The 21,964-nt window shown below is 38.7% G+C and overlaps 1 protein-coding gene across 1 annotated transcript in view; it reads left to right on the plus strand.

Annotated features, from left to right (window-relative positions):
- Positions 1–21,964, plus strand: part of mrc1a (mannose receptor, C type 1a) — a 54,115-nt gene that overhangs the window by 25,517 nt on the left and 6,634 nt on the right. The window contains exons 12-27 of the mRNA XM_088322222.1: positions 2,376–2,575; positions 3,364–3,479; positions 3,544–3,625; positions 3,686–3,830; positions 3,917–3,955; positions 4,337–4,565; positions 4,627–4,727; positions 7,521–7,660; positions 7,792–7,897; positions 7,997–8,169; positions 9,523–9,628; positions 12,891–13,123; positions 16,266–16,431; positions 17,600–17,752; positions 20,411–20,527; positions 20,598–20,756. Coding sequence (XP_088178348.1) covers positions 2,376–2,575; positions 3,364–3,479; positions 3,544–3,625; positions 3,686–3,830; positions 3,917–3,955; positions 4,337–4,565; positions 4,627–4,727; positions 7,521–7,660; positions 7,792–7,897; positions 7,997–8,169; positions 9,523–9,628; positions 12,891–13,123; positions 16,266–16,431; positions 17,600–17,752; positions 20,411–20,527; positions 20,598–20,756 — 2,265 coding nt within the window. The remainder of the gene's footprint in view (positions 1–2,375; positions 2,576–3,363; positions 3,480–3,543; positions 3,626–3,685; positions 3,831–3,916; positions 3,956–4,336; positions 4,566–4,626; positions 4,728–7,520; positions 7,661–7,791; positions 7,898–7,996; positions 8,170–9,522; positions 9,629–12,890; positions 13,124–16,265; positions 16,432–17,599; positions 17,753–20,410; positions 20,528–20,597; positions 20,757–21,964) is intronic.

Here is a 21,964-nt window from a genome sequence, read left to right on the forward strand (position 1 = left end):
TTTCTTCTACTGCATCAATAATAGCCATTGTTGCTGATCTGTTTGCTCTAAAACCATATTGACTTTCATTAATCAATTTATGTTTATCTACAAATTGTTTTAGTCTGTTATTGTAAAGTCTCTCTAATATTTTAGAGAACTGAGGAAGCAGAGATACCGGTCTATAGTTTGTAAAAATGTGCTTGTTTCCATTTCTGTATATTGGTATAACTTTTGCTATTTTCATTTGATTTGGAAATTTGCCTGTTAGAAATCATAGATTACAGTTGTAGGTCAATGGTTTCACAATGCTATTTATAATTTGCTTAACTAGTACCATATCGATGTCACAACAATCCATAGACGTGTTGTTTTTACAGTTGTTAACCACGTCTAAAATTTCTGATTCCGTAACCCCTGATAAAAACATGGTCTTAGAGTTCATTTTTATCAGTGACTCAAATTGTTTACCACTGCACTCTGGGATATTTGCAGCGAGCTCTGGTCCAACATTTAGAGATATAATGGTTCTCCACTAATGAATAAATATAGTATAATCTGTCCCATTGATGATATATTTTATGCTCATTTTCAGTGTTTTGCCTAATACAAAATACAATGAAATAAAAATGAATACACGCAAAAATAAGTAAGAAGGGCAACAATGGTATGAGAAATGATCAGAGATGAGATACGATGATCTTGAGATGAAGACAAAAATGCATTTTTGCGTTCAACAGAAAATTAAGTTGAAAAAGAATCTAAAACTATCAAATCTAATCTATTTATTTAATCTAAATATATCTAATCTATATCTTATCTAAATAAACTTGTCTATCTACTATAAATATCCCTAATCTTATTATATTTAATCTAAACTACTTTATAAATCCCAAAATGTTTGAATTTGTATGTGATTTATAAGCTCTGAAACGGCTAAATTGATTTTTTTGAAAACGTACACAGTTGTACTTTAAGCCTCGGCGAGGGTCTTAAGCAAGGTTTCATCTCAAGACACTCCTTATAATAACCAACAAAATCGATAAACATCTGCTTTCGTGTGGTCTCTACCTTTGTCTGGCATCCAAACTGGGTGCTGCAGCTCCTTACCAGCAACCACTCAAAGCAACTACTGGGCAACCCTGGGCCGTTTTGCTTGAATTAGAATAAGAAAAGTACCGTATTTTCCGCACTATAGGGCGCACCGGGTTATAGGGCGCACCCCCAAAAAATAGTTTTTGGTCCTATATCTTCCATAGATAAGGCGCACCGGATTATAAGGCGCTATAATGGGAACGTCGACAAAACAGTCAGATGATTCAGTCAAACTGATTACCCCTTTAACATTCCCAAAGCTTGCAAAGAAGCAAATACGTGTCGTAGACACGTGCGGATGTGGTGTCCGTACGATGTCACTCAAATGCATCGTTTCAAATATCATTCGGAAGGTTAAAGTCTTGGGATTCAAGAAATGCCAACCATTCCTTAGTTTCTATTTTCTTTTTCACTCGCAACTTTACTGTGCATATGACAATAAATACTTGGAATTGAGTTGAATTCACTCAACTCATCACAGCAACATCAAGATCGTTCTAAAACAAGATACCGGGAAAATATAAAGCCGCATAGCTCACCTAAGTTCTCACGTTCAATAATGATACGCAATCATGGTCTTCTTACAACCGTGAGTGTAGTAAATCCAGGAGAGTAAAATATTTACTAATACAGACTAATGAAACATGTTTCTTTATGGCGTAGTTTAGCAAGCTTGCTATTCAGTCATCTTTTTCGGCCAATTGCAGGGTTTGTTTTGGCCCTCTAGCCAATCCGAGGCTCCGAATAACTTCAGCCAATAACGATCGATTTAACGGATGATTGACACATCTTTTGCGGCCAATTGCAGGGTTTGTTTTGGCCCTCTAGCCAATCTGAGGCTCCGAATAAGTTTAGCCAATAGCGATCGATTTAACGGATGATTGACACATCTTTTTCGGCCAATTGCAGGGTTTGTTTTGGCCCTCTAGTCAATCCGAGGCTCCGAATAACTTCAGCCAATAGCGATCGATTCAAATGATGATTGACACATTGGTTAGCCAATGAAACGCCGGTATGTAAATCCCAGCATACACCGCGGACTACTCCACGTTCGGGGCAAAATCGAGTCGGCGGCTGTTGCGTAAATTGCGAGACCTTGCGATTTAATATTGAGCAATATATAAGGCGCACTGTATTATAAGGCGCATGGTCAGCTTTTTAAAAAAAAAAGACTTTTAGGTGCGCCTTATAGTGCGGAAAATACGGTAATACTTAAACTGCGCAAAATGATTTTATTTTGGAAATATTTTTTGTAATGCCTGACTAACTGTTGATAAGAACGTATTGTTTTCGTTCCCAAGACCGCAAAGCGGGCTGCGTTGCCCTGGCCACTGGAACGTCGGCTGGCTTATGGGATGTTATCAGCTGCAGCAGTAAAGAGAAGTTCATCTGTAAAAAACTCGCTGAGGGTGCCCAAGCAACCATGGCACCCTCTATCACGCCCGCCCTCAGTTGTGCATCTGGGTGGACGCCGGTGGCCAACAGAAATGTCTGCTACAAGGTGAGCAGCCAAAAATCAAACCAAGAAAACACACTGTCCTGTTGACATCACCTGGGTTTGTACAATGCTTGAAATCCTCAAAAATGCTTGAATTTTAATTAAGTGTTTTTAAGGATTAAAAAGTGCTTTGATAAGGGGTGAAGTGCTTGTAAATGCTGGAAATTGTTGCCATCTTTTCCAACAAGTCTTTTTAAAAATGACGCAGATACTGCTCTCTGGTGGCTTCGCTTTGCTATTGCATTTGTTCCTCCCTCGTGATTAACAGCAGATGGCATTAGTTTGTACAGCATTTTCCTATGGAGCTTCATCGTCCCCTATGGAATAGGTGCATGCTACACCCAGACAGGGAACTATGAAATATGTACTAGTGCAAGGATTATGTATCAATTATGGACATTTATTATGGGCCATGCAAAAAAACTAAGGAAGCGTTACCCAGTGGTAAATTTTGATCGGAAGAACTTCCCGCAACTGAAAACCTAAGCAAAATATTACTGTCGTTTTTACTCAATACCTATATGTGGAGAGAATTGTCTCAAAAACAAATATATTTGAGGTTTACTCAAGATCTAAAAATCTTATATCTTGATAAATTCACACTCGAGATTAAAAATAGCAAATGTAAATCACAGATATATTTGTGATTCTGCAAAATAAATGATTCACACCAGATTTTTTCTTTTACTGGTACCAGAAAAAATAGAAAATTGGCTTTGAAAGTCCTAAAAATGCTTGAATTTGGCCATGAAAAAAGTGTACAAACCCTGAATCACAACTATGTTTTGCAGCTTTATAAAAAGAACAAAGATATGAAGAAGACCTGGCAGGAAGCAAAGGACTTTTGCAGGGCCATCAAAGGAGACCTGATGAGCATCCATGGAGCTCAGGATCTCAGCAATGCACAGTATGAAGCTGCCCACATACAAACATTAACAAATAGTGTCTTAAGGAGTTGATCTGTCCTCAAGGTTCCATTCTTCCGACGCCGCCTGGATTGGACTCAGCTTACTCAGCACCAATGAAGGATTTGTCTGGACTGACGGATCGCCTGTGGGTACTACACATTGTTGTTCCTACTATTGATTCAACTAATAATATATTTTGTTATAGTACGGCTATGAGAACTGGGCGTTTGGGGAGCCCAACAACTACAATGATGCAGAGCACTGCACAGAAGTTCAAGCCTACTACGGACGGCACTGGAATGATCGACACTGTGAAGTGTACAACGACTGGATTTGTCAGATTCGCAAAGGTAAAAAAATAAAAATAAAATTACAAAAATAAATTCTTTATTTCAAGAATAGTCTAAAAGATTTGTATGTGTTGTTAAATTTTAAGGAGAGACTCCAAACCTAGAGCCTGTCATCATCACACCAAGTAAGACAAGAACTTATGCTGTAATCCTTCGTTTATAGTGGTTAATGGGGACCAGAATCCCCACGATTTGCAATTTTTTTTCGCTGGAATTTGCGAGCGGGGATAATGGATCATGGCCACATGAGTCCAGTTCCCTTTTTTTGGACAGATGGTAAAAAAGAGCCGGCAGGCCTAACAAAATTGTGCTCTGCTAGCCGCGCTAGCAGCAATCTGGAATTGGGGATGATGGATCGCAGAATATCTTTCCACACGCAATGAACTAAGGCCGCAAATTGCGAACCGAGAAGTAGCGAGTGACTGCAATTATTGTAAAAAAATAGTCATGATTAGAATTAGCTTTAGTTTTTGCTATTTAAACAGTTATAAATGCTTGCACTACAGCATTCAACACCACAGAAGACGGCTGGCTCGTCTACAATGACTCTCAGTACTTGATCAACACGGATCAGCTGCCCATGGAAGCTGCCCGAGCCTTCTGCAAAAAGAACTTTGCCGAGCTGGCCGTCATCACTGGGGACACCGAAAGAAGGTTCCTCTGGAGGCAGATCGTCAAGGGCACTGAGGACCAGTACTACATCGGCCTCATTGTTAATCTGGACCACTCCTTTAGGTAATTGGGGGAAAAAAAATCCAAGCAAAAAGTATTAAGATTAATCCCCATTCCATCCTAGTTGGTTGGATGAAACTCCAGTTACGTACACAGCGTGGGAACAAAATGAGCCCAACTTTGCCAACAATGACGAAAACTGTGTGACCATTTACAAGAGCATGGGTAAGGTGACCCCACTTTAACCACATTACAGTTCTTTACTGCAAAGTTAATCTTAAAGTGCCTCTGCATATTAGACAACTAACCTTAATGGTGTAAAAATACTTCTTTGATCTTGATAATACCCTATTACAGTTTTTTCCGGCCATAAGTCTCTTTGGAGTATAAGTAGCACCAGCCCAAAATGCATAATTAAGAAGGAAAAGAACATGTATAAGTCGCACTCATAAGACAAAATAAAAATAAAATAGAGAAGCCAGTACACTGACGTTACACGCATATCTTAGACATGCTCGTCAGTAATAATGTAACATATTAAGAGTTTTTGACATAACTAGCATAAAGATCATGCTTACCAAATCACTAACGCCCAACAAAAAAATAATCCTCTGTGTCATTTTTACCGGTAAACCACTCCAATTCAGGACAATTAACCACTTCCTTCTTCCGGTTCAGAAAATCTCCCCAACAACAGGACAAGGTTTAAGTTATCAATATAACTACATTCATTTAAAACACAGGTGTAAAACAACACCTGTTATTGGCTTAAACAAGATTACATGATTAATGCTGGTCGCTAGGTGTCACACTATTATATTAAACTGACCTTGGAAAATAAAGATTAGCCCTCCTGAAGGGAGAGGAGCTAATTGTCTATGGTAGGCTTGAACAATGATGCAGTGTTTTTCCAAGGAAGCATAGATAGGGAGGATAGGCACAATTTAGGGAGGTGAGACAGCCAGGCGCTATCTCTAAAAGACTTCTGCGTCATTTTTGTGTCTGAGGGAAAATTACCTACCTAAGCTTATACAATTGTAACAAAAGACAAAACACCAGGATATAATCTTAGTTAAGGTACTTTTGAGGATAAAATCATATAAAGGCCTATTCAAACTAACATTCTATGATTTTCTCACAAAGTGATTGATATACAGTGCCAGAAATAAAAATGTAAAATTAAACTACATAATAATGTGTTGATACGTTCACATATAAGTCTCACCAGAGTATTAGTCGCACCCCTGACCACTCTATGAAAAAACTGCAATTTATAGTCCAGAAAATTCAAATACAGACGCTGCCCTACTTGTGAGCGAGATGTAATTGGAATTTGTTTGTAAATTGCTTCAGTGCTAAATTTTGTATGTGTAAGGTTTTTTATAAGTATATTTAAGGCTTGTATAAGTAACCTGTATTGTTTTGTACAAAAAAATAAACATTTGATAAAATTATATGCTCTATGTGTCAAGGAACCGGACCGGGAGGCAGGAAGTGTGAACTCAGTTGCGTAACGATCAGTTACTTTTATTTAGAAAATAAAAGTCGTCCAACACGCAGGGACAAAAACAAAACAAAAACAGGCTTACAGGCAATCAGAAACTCAGACTAGGAAATAATCACAAAACAGGCTTAAAGGCACTAACTCGGACAAACGGGCATGACAGGTCTTCCTCGAATCAAACAGAACAGAACAGAGCAAAACAGAACAGAATAATGCAATGATCCAGCAATCATCAGTCCCCAAAACCCGCCCTTAAGAAGCACACACGCAATTTAGACAATCTGTTACAGCCGGTGCCGAGGGGCGGGGCCAGCTGGTTGTCCTGGCGACATGACACTATGAAGATAAATTATGTTGAGTTTAACTTAATTTTGGAAGATGGGCTTCAAGAGGTCCTCCTGCATGGTAGAGAGTGGATGAAAAAAAAGCGGTCCAACCATTTTCTCAACAGCATCAAGCATTCTTATTCCATTTTTATTTCAAAAGAAACGGCTCGCCTCTTCTTTACACTTTTCACCAACCATATTGATGCACGAGATACTAAACAATAAAAACGTCAAAGTACACGTACTATAGTATGTTAACCCTCGAACTAGGAAGTAGAAGCCGGATTTCTTTTTCGGGGTGGGTGCTTGGTGACCTCTCACAGCGCCACACAGCAGAAAGAAGCAATACAGTACAGTCTTCTACCCTGAAAAAGGTGCACACAATACAAAATCTCACTTACAGCAATGTGCGGATATTTTTCGACGTCCCGAAAAAATGTTCATATCTACCGTTTTTTGTAACTCTAATGGTTGTAAGTGAGGGAACGTTTGTAATAGGAAAAACACATGTACTCATGAACATGATTTTTTAAGACTCGTAAGTTTAGGAATGTACATTTATATCACACATCATATGGAAGATGACATGTTTGGCAGCCATCTTACTGCTACGGAAGCCTGTATTAAAAAAATTTAAAAGTAGCTTCTCCTGGTGGTGCTTTTAGCACCTAACAAACACACACCATACACAGCCGTGACTTTTATGTGACGGTTCAGTAGTCCTGTCATTCAGGCATCTTTTTTCCCCACTGTTTCACTCTCTAGCAACTCATGTCAGTCATTTAACTGAAAGCTAGTCCTTGCTTGTCGCTATTGTTATTGTTAGCTACTCCTGCTTTGTCCTTCATCGTCACTCGCCTTCCACAGCTGGTTATGCAAGTGTTCATTGCAGAGTTATGTCAAGTCAAGTTTATTTGCCAGAATAGTCTGATTTTCAGAAATATTTTCTCTCACAAAAAATATTAAAACAATCTAAACATATGCTAACAGAAGATCATTTACTTGTTTCACATATAAAATGTTTCATTTTACTAGAAATATATGTTAAAATAGCTTAAAACTGGACCAAAAAAACACTTAACATAAGCACATTTTTCTGCCAATAAAGTACAATTTCATTCTTTCAAAAGAAATCTAAATAGAAAAACAAAACAAAGGCAAATCTAAAACATGGTGTGTGTACCAAAGGCTTTTGGAACGACATCAACTGCGGAATCGAGCTGCCGTCCATATGCCAACGAAGCAGCGTGTTCGTCAACGCCACTGTGGCGCCAACCCAAGAACCCAATGGAAGCTGCGCGCCCAATTGGCTGGCATTCCAAGGCAAGGTATTCTGGGAAACATAATCTTTATTTCTAAAATGTAGGCGACTCATTTGGACTAGATGTATTTTGGACTAGTGCATTTTCTTGCTTATTTATTTTAGGGCCATTTTAACTTCTTATCTTGTTTTCCACAGTGCTATAATATTGTGGGCGCAGACAAAAAGTCGTGGCAAGATGCCAGGGAGTATTGCAAAAACCAGGGAGGGAATCTGGTGTCTGTGGTCAGCGAGAGGGAGCAAGGTATGCCAGGGTTCTGGATTATTACCTTTTAGTCGTCCTACCTATTTCATCAACTGACAATGTTTCTTACTTTCTTCTTCTTCTTCTTCTTCTGTTCAGCATTTCTGACCACGCAGCTACTGAAGTACGGTGAGGACCTGTGGCTGGGTATGAATGACGTCAACTGGGAGATGCACTTTGTGTGGACCGACGGGCGAGGTGTGTCGTACACCAACTGGGCCAAAGGGCATCCGACGTCCACACCGGATGGACGCTACTCCTTCATGGAGGAGGTCTTCTTTTTTTGATCCTTCATATCAGGGGTCGGAATGTATGGCTCATGACCTAGGTGTGGCTCTTTTCATGAGTGCATCTGGCTCGGAATTAAAATGAGGGCTATGATAGTCTTCTATCTGTTGTTCCACTTGTAGCACGTATTTTCTTGGGTATAAGCCAAAAAAATGTACGAATAAGAGGGAAAAAACGTGTATCAGTCGCACTCGGAGTATTAAGTCACATTTTTGGAGATTTATTTGATAGAATCCAACACCTAAGACATACTTGAAGGCAATTTAGAATAAAATAGAGAACACGGTATACTAACTTTACACGTACGCGCATATCTGAAAATGAAATGAAATGATCTGCATTTATATAGTGCTTTTCAAGTCAATGACTTCCCAAAGCGCTTTACAGTGTGCTTCACATTTCCCAATAGCGGCCTTGTATTGCAGCCATGTAAGACGCTAACCTGCTTTTTGGGGGTATTAGGGGTTCAGTGTCTTACCCAAGGACACTTCGACATGTAACGCGGACAAGCCAGGATTCGAACTGGGATCCCTTGATCTCAAGACGAGCGCTCTACCTCCTGAGCTACTGTCGCCCCCAATCTTAGTCAGTAATCACGTAACATATTAAGAGTTATTCAGATAACTGTAACATAAAGAACATGCTTACCAAACTATCATTTTCACTCCAAATCAGTAAATCCAATCAAATCTTCATTCTCTCTCTCACTTTTAGTGTAAAACTAACATTTAAAGTGATATTCAGTACCTGCTCGCACTTTGTTTTAAAACCATTATTACCAAATGAGCCTCAACAGTCTGAAGTAACTGTGGGAGGAAGACATACTTAAGGGGTACATAGTGTATGTCTATATAGGACACAAGCTCTGGCAATATTATTATTTTATAGATTTGATCAAATCATCAAACGTCAAACAGTGAAATAAAATGCACTGAAGAATACGCTTTTGTCTGGAGTGTTTGCCGGTTCTGTTGAATTGTATCTTGAAATATAATCTGTGGCGCTCTCAAAAGAAATTGAAATACTTTGCTTTTACCGACCCCTGTTTTAAATGATGAATATACCACAGTGCTTTGTGTGTTCAAGTATAGTTTATTTCAGGGGCTACCAAGGTTTTTGGAGCTGTGAGTTACTTTTTTCTTACTGATTAGCGCGAAGGGCTACCATTTTCATGTGCATTTCAAAAACTACTTAAGGTATTACTATGTTGTTGCTATGTTATGAATAAGTTATTACCCGTTGCACTAAAACATCTGCCTTGTATAAAGCTCATTTGTGTTTTCTAATGAATATTACCATTTAAATCGCATTTTGTATCTGCATTTTTTTCTTGGCAGGTCTTTGACTGTGTGGTGATGGTGGGCAGTGTTTCGAAACAAATGGGACTCTGGAAGGTGGACGATTGTGGAGAAAAGCGTGGATTTGTATGTAAAAGAAACCTTGGTTAGTAGTTCTACTGGAATTTTTAAATGCCATATTTATTTTTATTCTATCAGGGATTTTAACAAACTTAACATTAAGCTTCTCATGTTTTATTAATTCAAAGTTCTTGAATTAAGATATCATTATTTATGGATTTAACACATTCAGTTGGCACTGAAGGCAATGAAAGTCAAATTTTATTCGTGTTTATTATTAGTGTAAAAGACGTCTTCTCACTTCATTTAGTTTTTTTCCAAAAAGAAAGAAGAAGAGGCTACTAATTTATTGATCATATCAAGGATAAACTTGTTAATTTAGCAATCTAGCTTCCCTGGGTTTCTTAAATGAAAATGTATTCACTAAAAATAGATAAAACTCGCTCAATGCCAATGACGGCAAAAACCTCAAATTATTGTACCTCGCTAAGTGCCAAAAACACATTTTCATGTCATTGATATTTTTTTCCCAAGAGAAGGAAGAAAAATATAAAAATATATTGATTTTATCAAAATAAAAGTTGTTAACCTAGAAATTTTTCTTTTTTTCTTTTTTTTTAATCAAAAATATATCAAATCCCAAAAATATTTTAGATGGATTTAACACGTCTTTTGCCACTGACACCTATAAACGGCAAATTATTTTAAGTCGCAGAGTGCCAAATTCGTCTTTTCTTGTAATTTACATTTATTTCTCCAAATGGAAGGAGAATAATCTAATTAATCTGCTAAGATTTTATGAAGAGGTGCACTGCTAAAACGCTTAATCTTAAAATAATTCTTAAAGCCACAGTGTGTAATGTTTGACCACTAGATGGCACGTACCATGTAGGAGCGAGGGCCAGTGCCACAGTGCCATAGTGCGCGGTGTGGTAGCTTGGGACAGGACAAACATGACAAATATCGACCTCTGATTTTTTTGTAGAAATTACCATTGGTGTTATAGTTCATGTATTTTTGACTGGTATTCAAATAAATTTTATTGTTTTTGTACTGAATAAAAGTTTTTCGTACCACTAGAAGGCACTAAATATTACACACTGCCCCTCTAAAATAAGCAAATATATCTTATTGAGCACCTTGTTAAAAAATTTTGTTCCATTTATGAAGACAATTCTACCAAGATTAGAAAAAAGAAATTTAAAAAACTTACTTTAAAAATATTTGAGATGAGCAGAATGATACGTTCCATCCATCCATTATCTGCACCGCTTATGTCTCTGTGTGTACTGCGACTGGCTGGCAACCAGTTCAGGGTGTCCTCTGCCCACTTCCTGAAGATTGCATGGATGGGCTCCAGCACCCCCGCGACCCTACTAAGGGTAAGCGATGCAGATAGTGGATGGGTGAATATTATTACAAGAATAGATTTTCTCATCTTACTACAAAAGCAAGGTAAAAATGTCTTGAATCTAGAAAATTATCCCTAAAATAAACATGTACTGCCAATGGGCTAGGATTTTTTTTTCCAGTGTAATGCTAAAGAAAAAAAACTTTTCAATTTAAGTCAAGTTCAAGTTTATTTGTTTGGCCCTTATTCACAAAAAGTCTCAAAGGACTGCACCGACCAACATTATCAACATCCCAAGTCAAGTCAAGTCATTTTTATTTGTATAGCCCTTAATCACAATAAGTCTCTAAGGGCTTCACAGATTAGTACACTATGTTACACAGACTATTTTTCAGCCGACAAGAAGAGTAGGTTATTATTCATATGCAATGGAGTAGAAGTGAGTTTTAAGTTTAGATTTAAACATTTCCACTGAGGTTGCAGATCGGATCTCAGGGGGAAGAGCATTCCACAGCACCGGTGCCCGAATGGAGAACGCTCTCGAACCAGCAGAACACTTCTTTGCTCTCGGGATCACCAGAAGACCAGCACTCTCAGATCGTAGGCTTCGGACCGGGACATAGGGGCAGATCAGATCTGAAAGATAAGAGGGAGCAAGTCCATGTATGATTTTGTACAATACTAAGAGAACCTTGAAGTCACATCTTTGGCTAACTGGGAGCCAGTGCAAGTTAGCCAAAATCGGTGTTATGTGATCGTACTTTTTTGTCCTAGTTAAAAGCCTCGCTGCGGCATTTTGTACTAGCTGAAGAGACTTGATTCTGGACTTCGGGAGACCGGAGAGTAGTGCATTACAGTAATCGAGACGGGAGGTAACAAATGCATGAATTATAGTTTCCGCATCAGACTGAGACAGTATTGAACGGATTTTGGCAATGTTACGAAGATGGAAGAAAGCGGTTCTAGTAATTTTCTTTACATGCATCTCAAAGGTTAGATCAGGGTCAAATATGACACCTAAATTTTTAACTGAGTCACTCTGTGTGATGTGACATTTGTCAATGTTCACAGCAGTTTTTGAGAATAAGTCACGGCATTTAGATGGACCAATGACTAACATTTCGGTCTTTTCAGAGTTAAGACGCAAGAAATTGAGTGACATCCACTCTTTTATCTCAGTGAGGCAGGCCTCCAAATTTCCACAGTTTAGTGTGGAAGATTCCTCCAACGGAAGATAGAGTTGAGTGTCGTCTGCGTAGCAGTGGAAGCTGATATTGTACTTGCGAATAATGTCACCTAATGGAAGCATGTAAATGTTGAAAAAAAGGGGGCCAAGCACTGAACCCTGCGGAACACCGCAGGTAACATTAAAGGGCTCAGATGTCATTTCACCATATTTAACACAGTGCGTCCTATCTGAGAGGTAGGATCTGAACCACGAGAGGACGGTTCCTGAGAGACCAATCCATTTTTCCAACCGTTCTAGTAGAATATTGTGGTGCACTGTGTCAAAAGCAGCACTAAGATCCAGCAGCAGCAAAAGTGATGAAGCGCCAGAATCCATTGACATTAGGAGATCATTTGTTACCTTGATCAGAACTGTCTCAGTGGAGTGGTTAGCCCTGAATCCTGATTGCATGGATTCAAAAAGGTTATTCTCGGATATGAAAGCATTCAGCTGCTGTGCCACTACTTTTTCGAGTACTTTAGAGAGGAAAGGTAGGTTTGACACAGGTCTGTAATTACTTAATATTTCTGGATCAAGGTTGGGTCGTTTCAGTGTGGGTTTAATAACCTAATAACGATCCGAAACCTACATGAGGGCAAGAAAAACTCAAAAACCTCAGGATTAATATTAAAACATTTCAAAAGTTTTTCCAAATGACTGAAACAATTGTTGCGTTTGCCTGGTTTCTAACATTGGCTGAGTTAAGTAAGCCTGCTACTGTTATTGGATTCAGCAATCCACTCTTTAAATTGTGACCCATCTCCGAAGATCCCCAAATTGCACCGGTGGCCACCACACCTTCGACCAAGTCATTCTACAAACTGGGCAACGACTCGTACAAGCTGGTGACGCAGAAAATGCGCTGGGACGAGGCTCGGAGGCAGTGCCAGGCGGACGATGCCGAGCTGGCTAGCATCTTGGACCCTGTGGCGCAAGCTTACATGACGCTTCAGATCTCCAAGTTCAACCAGCCCATCTGGATCGGCCTCAATAGCAACGTGGTGAGCGAATCAAATCCATTCTTAATTTTGGTTTATTGGAGCTTCTTTTGTACTAAACTTTTTTAATACGGGGGGAACCCTACACAACTCAGAGACAAGGCAAACTTGTCTTATCTCTGGCTAACATGAGAAAACTGTTTAAAAAACATCTAACATTACTATTAGACTTTATTGTAACATACCACACGGTACTGACGTTAATAATAAGCAAATATGTGATAACCATTCCATAATTACTCCTACACCAGTCTTGGTCGGCAAAGTCATTGCAATCCATATTGCTGCCTTTTTTTTTTTTTAAACCAAACTCTTAACTTGCCAAAGTAGCTCAAAACAAATGAAGATTAGGGGCCTTTCCTGTCAACGACTCTTTTAGCATGCTTCAAGTTGGTATGCTAGCTGTTATCCTTGTAGTCATTTCACTTCCACTGTATGAGCTATTCCTGCAAATTGATTGGCTGGTCCCCGTTACCGTCTTTGTTTCCTGAATTTTAGTCTGTGACTGTTTTCATTGCATTAGCACCCTAATTTTCTCCGGTGGTCGGGTGGTAATTTGAGTTGAAATTATCGACTTTTATTGAGTGTTTTTATTATTTATCGTGGCATAAAGTATATGACAATATTTATCGTTACTATTTTAATCCCTAGACCTAGGTTTAATTGACGTATATTGTGGGGTAATGTATAGCTAATGCCTTCTGAACCCCCTTTACCTCACATTTAAAAAAATTAGTCAAATCACATTTATTTGTGTAGCCCTTAAACCAGGGGTGTCAAACTCATTTTAACTCAGGGGCCACACGATAGAACAAACATCCTGTCGGGGGCCGGACTAGTAAATTAAAGAGAAAGAAAAAGAGAGATGAAGAAATAACAGAAAGAGGGAGGGAAAGGAGAGAAAAGAGAAAAGAAAGCCGATGGGTATGAAAAGAGAAAGAAAAGAGAGAAAAGGTAAAAAGGAAGTTAGAGCAAAAGAGGTTAAAAGACACAGAGAGAAAGAGACAAAGAGCAACAAAGGAAGAGAAAAAGAGAGACACAGAGAGTGAAAGACAGAGACAGAGTGGGAGAAAAGGGGTGGAAAAGAAAGAGAGAGAGAAATAAATACAAGTACATTGTCTTTGTGAGAGGCACGTGGCTTTGGCAACATCAAGTTGACATATTTCAACCTGCAGCTTGTTTTTCTCTTGCGCTTCTCTAAATGTTGTCTCGCAGGCCGGATTCAATCCCTCATCTGGCCGCCTGTTTGACACCTGTGCCTTAAACACAAAAAAAAGTATTAAAGAACTGCACGGGCCACAATTACAACATCCCGACATCTGAAACCGACATTCAGGCAAGGAAAAACTCCAAAATCTTAGCATGAGGAAAATAAGAAACCTTGAGAAGGGGTTATCCCCCATCCAGGGTGACCAGGCTGTATTGCTTGTTGCTTGGGAAACAATGCACAAAACATAGTCAACAGCAACTTTAAATACAGGTGATGACTAAAATTATTTAAGAAGTCCAAGACAGCGACGACACAGCTTCCTATCTTAGCCATCTGGTGACATGTCTCAGGGCCAGGTTCTGGTCCGCTGACTCATCCATTTATATAACAAATTAGTAAAAAAAAGTAAGTACTACTTAGGTGTAAAATATGTGCATATGACGTTATAATTATACATGTAAAGGAAAAATGAAATTGTATTTACCTTTGGTATGACGTGACTTTAGCTGGTTGAGTGGAGTAACAGGTGGTTGCAGAGGGAGCACAACAGATAAGCATTGAGGGAGGAAGTTCAGCAAATACAATATCAGCATCATGATGCACTTACGACAACCAATAGCAGACCACCATTTACATTACATCAACCAATAACAGAGATCCACCTTAGAGACGTGGCTCGTCTCATGCATGAGAACCACACAGTTGAATGCCATGCAGAATAATTTGTTGTCGATGGGGTATACTGTAGTAGGGAAAAGGTTGTCAATAGGGGCTCAAAAACATCTTATTTACAGGGTTCGTACGGGTAAGTGCGTAAAAATGATGCTGATGGTGGCTCCAGTCCTTATTGAGTTGTCATGTGAAGCTTTACTGCTCCCTACTGTCACATCCAAAAGGACAGGTTTATCAGACTCGTCCGGACTGGGAATTTCGGCTCTTTTTCCAGAAGTGGCTCTTTCTGGTCAGCTCACTTTTGGCTCACAAAAGGCTTCTCTGATTTTTTTCTTTTTGATATATTATCAATAATAATACAACATCATGCCCACACTATTTAGTAATTACCAATTCCACATGTTTTACAAGGAACCCATGAAAAACACATAAAATATCAAGTAAATTATTCACGGGGCTACCATTTTTTTTAATAATACAGAACAATTTTATATTTTTACACACTGAACAGATTTAAAGTCGAACAACAAGACAAACAACACTAATGTAAAGTAAAAATATTAACTCTTCAGTAATATAAATAAATGATAAAATGCAAAAAAATACTATTTATAATTCTATTTTAATCATTCCAGACAAAAATCTTTTCAAAAACACGCAAATAATATTATCAAAATCAGTAAAACAAAAGGCAAAAGATCAGCAGTCTCTTAGATTGAAAGATTGAATCCATACTGATTCAGATCAATCAAAATCATTAAAGTAGTCCAAATGTGGCTTATTCTTCTGCTTTTCTTACATACGGCACTTTCTTTTTTGTCTTCGGTATTGAATTCCCTTATTACTGAACACCTATTGAGCCCTTTCCGTGTTTGTAAACAAAGGTGACGTATTAAAGTTGTGCGTGCATTGTTGAAGCAGAATGGCAGAATTGATGTCAGTTTATAGCAGCACTTTGACACAAGAAGATCATAGATCTTATATAAGAACAGTGCAAAAGAGCACAAAGTATGCATTTGCAGCAAGATAGCAGCTTTATTTTAGTCATGAAAGCCAACTTTCCCCAAAAAATCTTTTGGTCATGGCTGGATTTCTTCCTTTGGCGGTCCTGGAAAAATTGTCCTTGAAATTGCTAGAGAAGTGCTTGACTTTGGCCATGAAAAAGGTGCACAAACCCTGTATGACACACTTTAGAGTGAAGGCAGGGTCGCTATATCCCTGGCTTTACTATATGAGATTCTTATGGTGGTTTTTCATGAACAGACAGGCGGTCGCTTCAAATGGACAGACAACTGGCTGTTGTCGTACACCAAATGGGGCAAAGATGAACCCAAGAGCAACTACGCCTGCGTGTACATAGACGTGGACAAAACTTGGAAGACTGGCACCTGCACCAACACGTACTACTCACTTTGCAAGAGCTCGCCAGGTTTGAAAAAAAAAAAAATTGGCATCCAGTTTGAAATAAATTTCTAAAATAGATACTTAGCTAGATGGCTTGCTAAATAACTAAAAAAGGTAGCTTGCAGGCTTCTAGAAAGGTAAACAGGTAAAAAAACTAAAATGGAGCTAGATATCTATCTAAAATGGTAAAAATTCAACTAAATAGCTGGATAGAAAGGTAAAAAAGGGAAGATAGATAGCTAGTAAGGAGGCCAAAATTTTGCTTGATAAATAGCAAAAAAAGTTAAAATGTTAGCTAGATAGCATGCAAATAAATGTAAAAATCTAGGTAGGTAGCCAAAAAGGTAGGAAGATAGCTAGCTACAAAGTTTAAAAGGTAGCCTGATAGCTAGCTAAAAAAAACTGCACACTTTTTGGTAATTTGCTTAATAAAATACATAAATTGGAATTCGGTTTGTTGGATTCCAGGTAAAATAAAATCAGAAAAAAAGAGGAATAAATAAAGTTGTTTAATACATAAATATATTCCTATTATATTCTATTCTCTTAATTAATTGCTTAAAAATGATTATCAATACTTGAATAGATATTTTTGTTCCTAAAGCCAATGAACTGGAATTGATATATTTGAATTTATATAACATCAATTTATGACGGTATTACTATGTTGTTATTATGTTAATATCAGATTCAGATAAACTTTATTGTCATTCTTGTACACGTGTATACAGAACGAAATGTCGATACATCTGACCCGCAGTTTCCTTGAATGTACAGATATAAATAAAATGTTGTATTGAGTTGGAGTATTGAAGTGCTAATAATATACTAAATAATTATAGCTATGTATAGTATTATACAGTAGTGCAAAGAGTGCAAGAGGAGCAGCTAACCAGATGTGCAAAATGGGCATTCAGGTAAGCCAGTCACTATACAATAACAATAACACTGGAGTACGAGGTGCAGAGGAGAACAGATGTGCAAAGGAGTGGCTGGGTATATCAGGTTAATTATAAAAAAATACGGTTGGATAGACTTAGTCAACCAATAAAAAAAATAATTTACTAGAAAATCCCAAGGACTCAGCACTGGTGATCTATTTACAGAACAGGGCCGCGGGCACCTCAACTGTCCTCAGGGGGCACCACGTTAGATACCTGATCTTAACGCTGATGATTTCTTTTTTTTTCTAGTTCTGGCGCCCACAGAACCTCCTCAGCTAGCCGGGGACTGTCCAGAACCAAGGAAGAAGAGAACATGGATCCCCTTCCGGGGTCACTGTTATGCTTTCCTCAGCTCGCTGGTGGACAATTGGGCCCACGCTTCTGTGGAATGTCTGAAAATGGGTAACAGTTATTTATTTGTAAACCAGCACTTCACCAACACTTAAGTAACAAGAGTATGAGAATGGATGTTAAGAGAGAACTGTATGAGAGTGTGATTGTGCCGACTGTGTTGTATGGTTCTGAGACTTGGAGCCTGAATGCAGATTTGAGAAGGAAATCAAATGTTTTTGAAATAAAGTGTTTGAAGAGAATGTTATGAGTGTCAAGATTGGATAGATTGAGGAATTAAATTGTGAGAGACAGAACTGGAGTTGTCGCGGAACTGAGCAAGCGTGTGGATGAGAGAGTACTTGGTTGGTTTGGACACATGTAGAGGATGGATGAGGAGCGAATGTTGAAGAGGATCTACAGAGCAGAAGTAAATGGAAGGAGACCAAGAGTAGGGCTGCGATTGACGTGGATGGATGGTGTTATGAGTGCACTGCATGAAAGAGGTCTAAATGTATTGGAAGCTAGAGCTCTTGTTGGTGATAGGAATGAGTGGAGAGGTTTGTGAAAGGATATTGTGATGTTTGGAAGTGTTCCAAGGGATGGACAGGGAACCTGTATGATATGGCAGGGGTAAACTAGTGAAAGCTGCCGGGCCCTGCTGTCGAACAGAAGAGTGTGTTGTGTCACCCTGACCCGAATAGATAGACAGACAGACAGACAGACAGACAGACAGACAGACAGACAGACAGACAGACAGACAGACAGACAGACAGACAGACAGAAACCAGAACTTCACGTCAGAGGCGGGTAGAGTAACCAAAAATTGGATTCAAGTAAAAGTACTGTTACTTCATAATAATATAAATCAAGTAGAAGTAAAAAGAAGTGATCCAAATAATTACTTGATAAAAGTAAAAAAAAAACACTTGTTGGAAAAACTACCCAAGTTATGAGTAACTAGAGTAACGTCTTATTTATTGATTTTTTTTCAAGCAACCATTTAATCAGACAATCATTTCAAAGGGACAGTGTGTAATATACAGTGCTTCTGAGCGGTACAAAAACTTTCATTCAGTAAAAAAATGCATTGATTTGAATACTGGGCATAAATACATCAACTATTGTTCCAAAGTAATTTTTGGTGTGGCACCCGCCATCTAGTGGTCAAATATTACACATTCAGGCTTTAAGCTCCATCCAATGAACAATAAATTACATTTAATTTAACATTAGATTAAAATAAATCATAAATAATCAAGGTAAATTCAAGTACTTTAACAAACAATACAATTTTATATTATGATTTAAAGAAATAAAATAAGCACAAATAGCGCATTTAACAGCCCAGTACTTTTTTTAACAGGCTCTGAAGGCAGAACAACAAGCTAAGCCAAAATGTTGAAAGAGCAGTTTTGGACAAAGAAAATAAAAGCCTTATTTGAGCCTTATAATGAACACAACACATGCTGTATTAGCCTACTATAAAAATGACTAACTTGGATGCAACACATCCTGTGGCAAATGACTTCAGATTCAGATTCAGATTCAGATCTACTTTATTGTCATTCTAGTACACGTGTATACAGAACGAAATGTCGATGCATCTGACCCCCACAGTTTCCTTGAATGTACAGATATAAATAAAGTTGTATTGTATTTTGGCTACGTATAGTATTTTACCATAGTGCCGATAGTGCAAGAAGAGTAGCTAACCAGATGTGCAAAATGGGCAGTCAGGTTAACAAGTCAGGTACACAGTAACATTAACACTGTAACAATAACGCTTTAATTACAATAGTGCAGAGAGCAATGTGCAAGGAGTGGCAAGCTATAAAAAACTGCCAGTAGTGCAAAAAGTCAGATTAGCAGCCGTTTAGATTTAAGTTAACTATATGTTAGATTGACCATTTAACAGTCTAATGGACAGGGGGACTAGACTATTGCGGAGCCTGGTGGTCCTGCACCGCACACTGCAGTACCTCTTCCCAGAGGCTAGCAGAGTGAACAGTCCATGATGGGGGTGAGAGGGGGTCCCCGGTAATGTTGACTACTCTGTTGTATGAAACCGCCCAAGTTTAACTTTGTTACCATATTGCTGAATTGCGGAATGTTTAATTGTTTTGATAAAAATTTAAGAAATAAAATCAAATAATTCGAATTTTTTTACGTCATTTTATTTTGAGGATTAAAAAAACATCAACAAAGGTGCATAATGTGCCCCTTATGTGGGTAACATAAAGAGTGCAATAAAACGCAACATGCATTTATAAAAAATAAAATACCTACGTTTTGAAATATAAATTAAATCACGTTAATACTGTTTAAGTTTGATTTATGTGCAGTTACTTATCTCTTTTTACCTTTGGGGTCCATGGTGGATCACACACACATGCCGGTTTGGCACTTGCGCAGCTCCTTTAAAAGGGGCGGGGCTTCGGCCACACAGTTAGGGGCTCTCTCAGGGGACATGGGAAAGAAAACAAGCGAGGGAGAAATGCATGTACTTACTTGAGTAAGGGGTTCAATGTAGCCTAATCTAACGGAGTAAGAGAACAGTTTCTTCTTCACAAATCTACCTAAGTAAAAGCAAAAGTACAGTGATTTCAAAACACTCTCAGAAGTATGAAATGTTCCGACCCTTACTCAAGTAAATGTAACAAAGTAAATGTAACCCGTTTCTACCCACCTCTGCTTCAAATGTAGTAAAAAATTGTGAATGTTGGCCAGGGGGATCACTGGCAAGCATCGAGGACCCCCAGGAGAGCTTTTTCATCCAACAAAACTTGGAAATCCTGCAGGATGGTGCCAAAAGCTTCTGGGTCGGCTTGTACAAAAACCATGACAGTGAGAATTGCATCAAGCTAACATTTTTTGGATGGCCACTCCACTGAGCCTGAGAATTTTCTTTCTTAAGGTCGGTGGTCTTGGATCGATAACAGCCCGGTGGACTACACCAACTGGAAGGCAGGAATGCCGTCGTCAGAGTCTTGTGTAGATGTCCATTCCGAGACTGGAAAATGGAAGACCACCAGCTGTAACAGATACCGCTCATACATCTGCAAAACACCCAAAGGTAGAGTCAGTTACCATCGGCTTTGATGATTGAGCTCCTAGTAGGCCCCAGACAATGTTTGCTATGGACTTTAAGCCTGCGGTTCAGGCATCTTCCCCTTGATTCACTGTTTTGTTCTCTCGCTACTAATGTTAGGCCCTTGCCTGCAGGCTAAGATTCGCAGTTCTTATTTTTGTTGGCTACACCTTGTAGAATCAGAGGTGTCAAACTCATTTTAACTCGGGGGGCCACACGATAGAAAAATTATTCTGTCGGGGGCCGGACTAGTAGATTAAAGAGAAAGAAAAAGAGAAATAAAGAAATAAAAAAAAATCGGGAGGGAAAAGGAGAGAGGGCAGGACAAAGAAAGAAAAAGAGAGAGGGGGAGAGAGCGTGAGAAACAAAAGAGATAAAAAGTTGTGAGAGAGGGGAAAAGGAAAAGGAAAGGAAGAAAGAAATCCAAAAAGAAATAGAAAGAAGGAGAGAAAAGAAAAAAGAAAGCGCGAAGGGTAGGATGAGAGAAAGAGAAAAGAGAGGAAAGTAAAAAAGAAAGTTGGAGCAAAAGAGAGAGAAAGAAACAAAGAGCAACACAGGAAGAGAAAAAGAGAGACACAGAGAGTGAAAGAGACAGAGACAGAAAGTGGGCGAAAAGGGGTGGAGGGAGAGAGAGAGAGAGAAAAAAGAAATACAAGTACAGTGTCTTTGTTCAAGGCACCTGGCTTTGGCAACATCAAGTTGACATATTTCCACCTGCAGCTTGTTTTTCTCTTGCGCTTCTCTGAGTGTTGTCTCGCGGGCCGGATTCAATCCCTTAGCGGGCCTGATCTGGCCCGCGGGCAGCCTGTTTGACACCTGTGTTGTAGAAAAAGCTTGCTTTGTCCTTTATTGTCACTCACCTTCAACAGCTGGTCATCTTTGACTTTTTTCCACTGTTTCCTTCTCTAAGTGTTCGTACGGGTGCTTGAAATCCTTGAAAATGCCTTAATTTTTCATGTTGTATTTTCAAGTTCAGGAAAATGCTTGAATTTTGGTTAAAGTGCTTGAAAAATGCTTGAAATTTTTGCCATTGCCATGTTTCTTGGCAGTCTGACCCTATAAACCATCCAATAAATGAAGAAAAAAAAAGCATGAAAATGACGCCTATACGCCAGCTAGCTCTGATGGCTTATCATTATAGCCGTGTCATGTGAAGCCTTACTGCCTACTACTGGTCACACCCAAGAGGACAG

Source organism: Urocampus carinirostris, chromosome 18, assembly GCF_059441175.1.
Source record: "Urocampus carinirostris isolate Australia breed hairy pipefish chromosome 18, RoL_Ucar_1.0, whole genome shotgun sequence".
In the NCBI taxonomy this organism is placed as follows: domain Eukaryota; kingdom Metazoa; phylum Chordata; class Actinopteri; order Syngnathiformes; family Syngnathidae; genus Urocampus; species Urocampus carinirostris.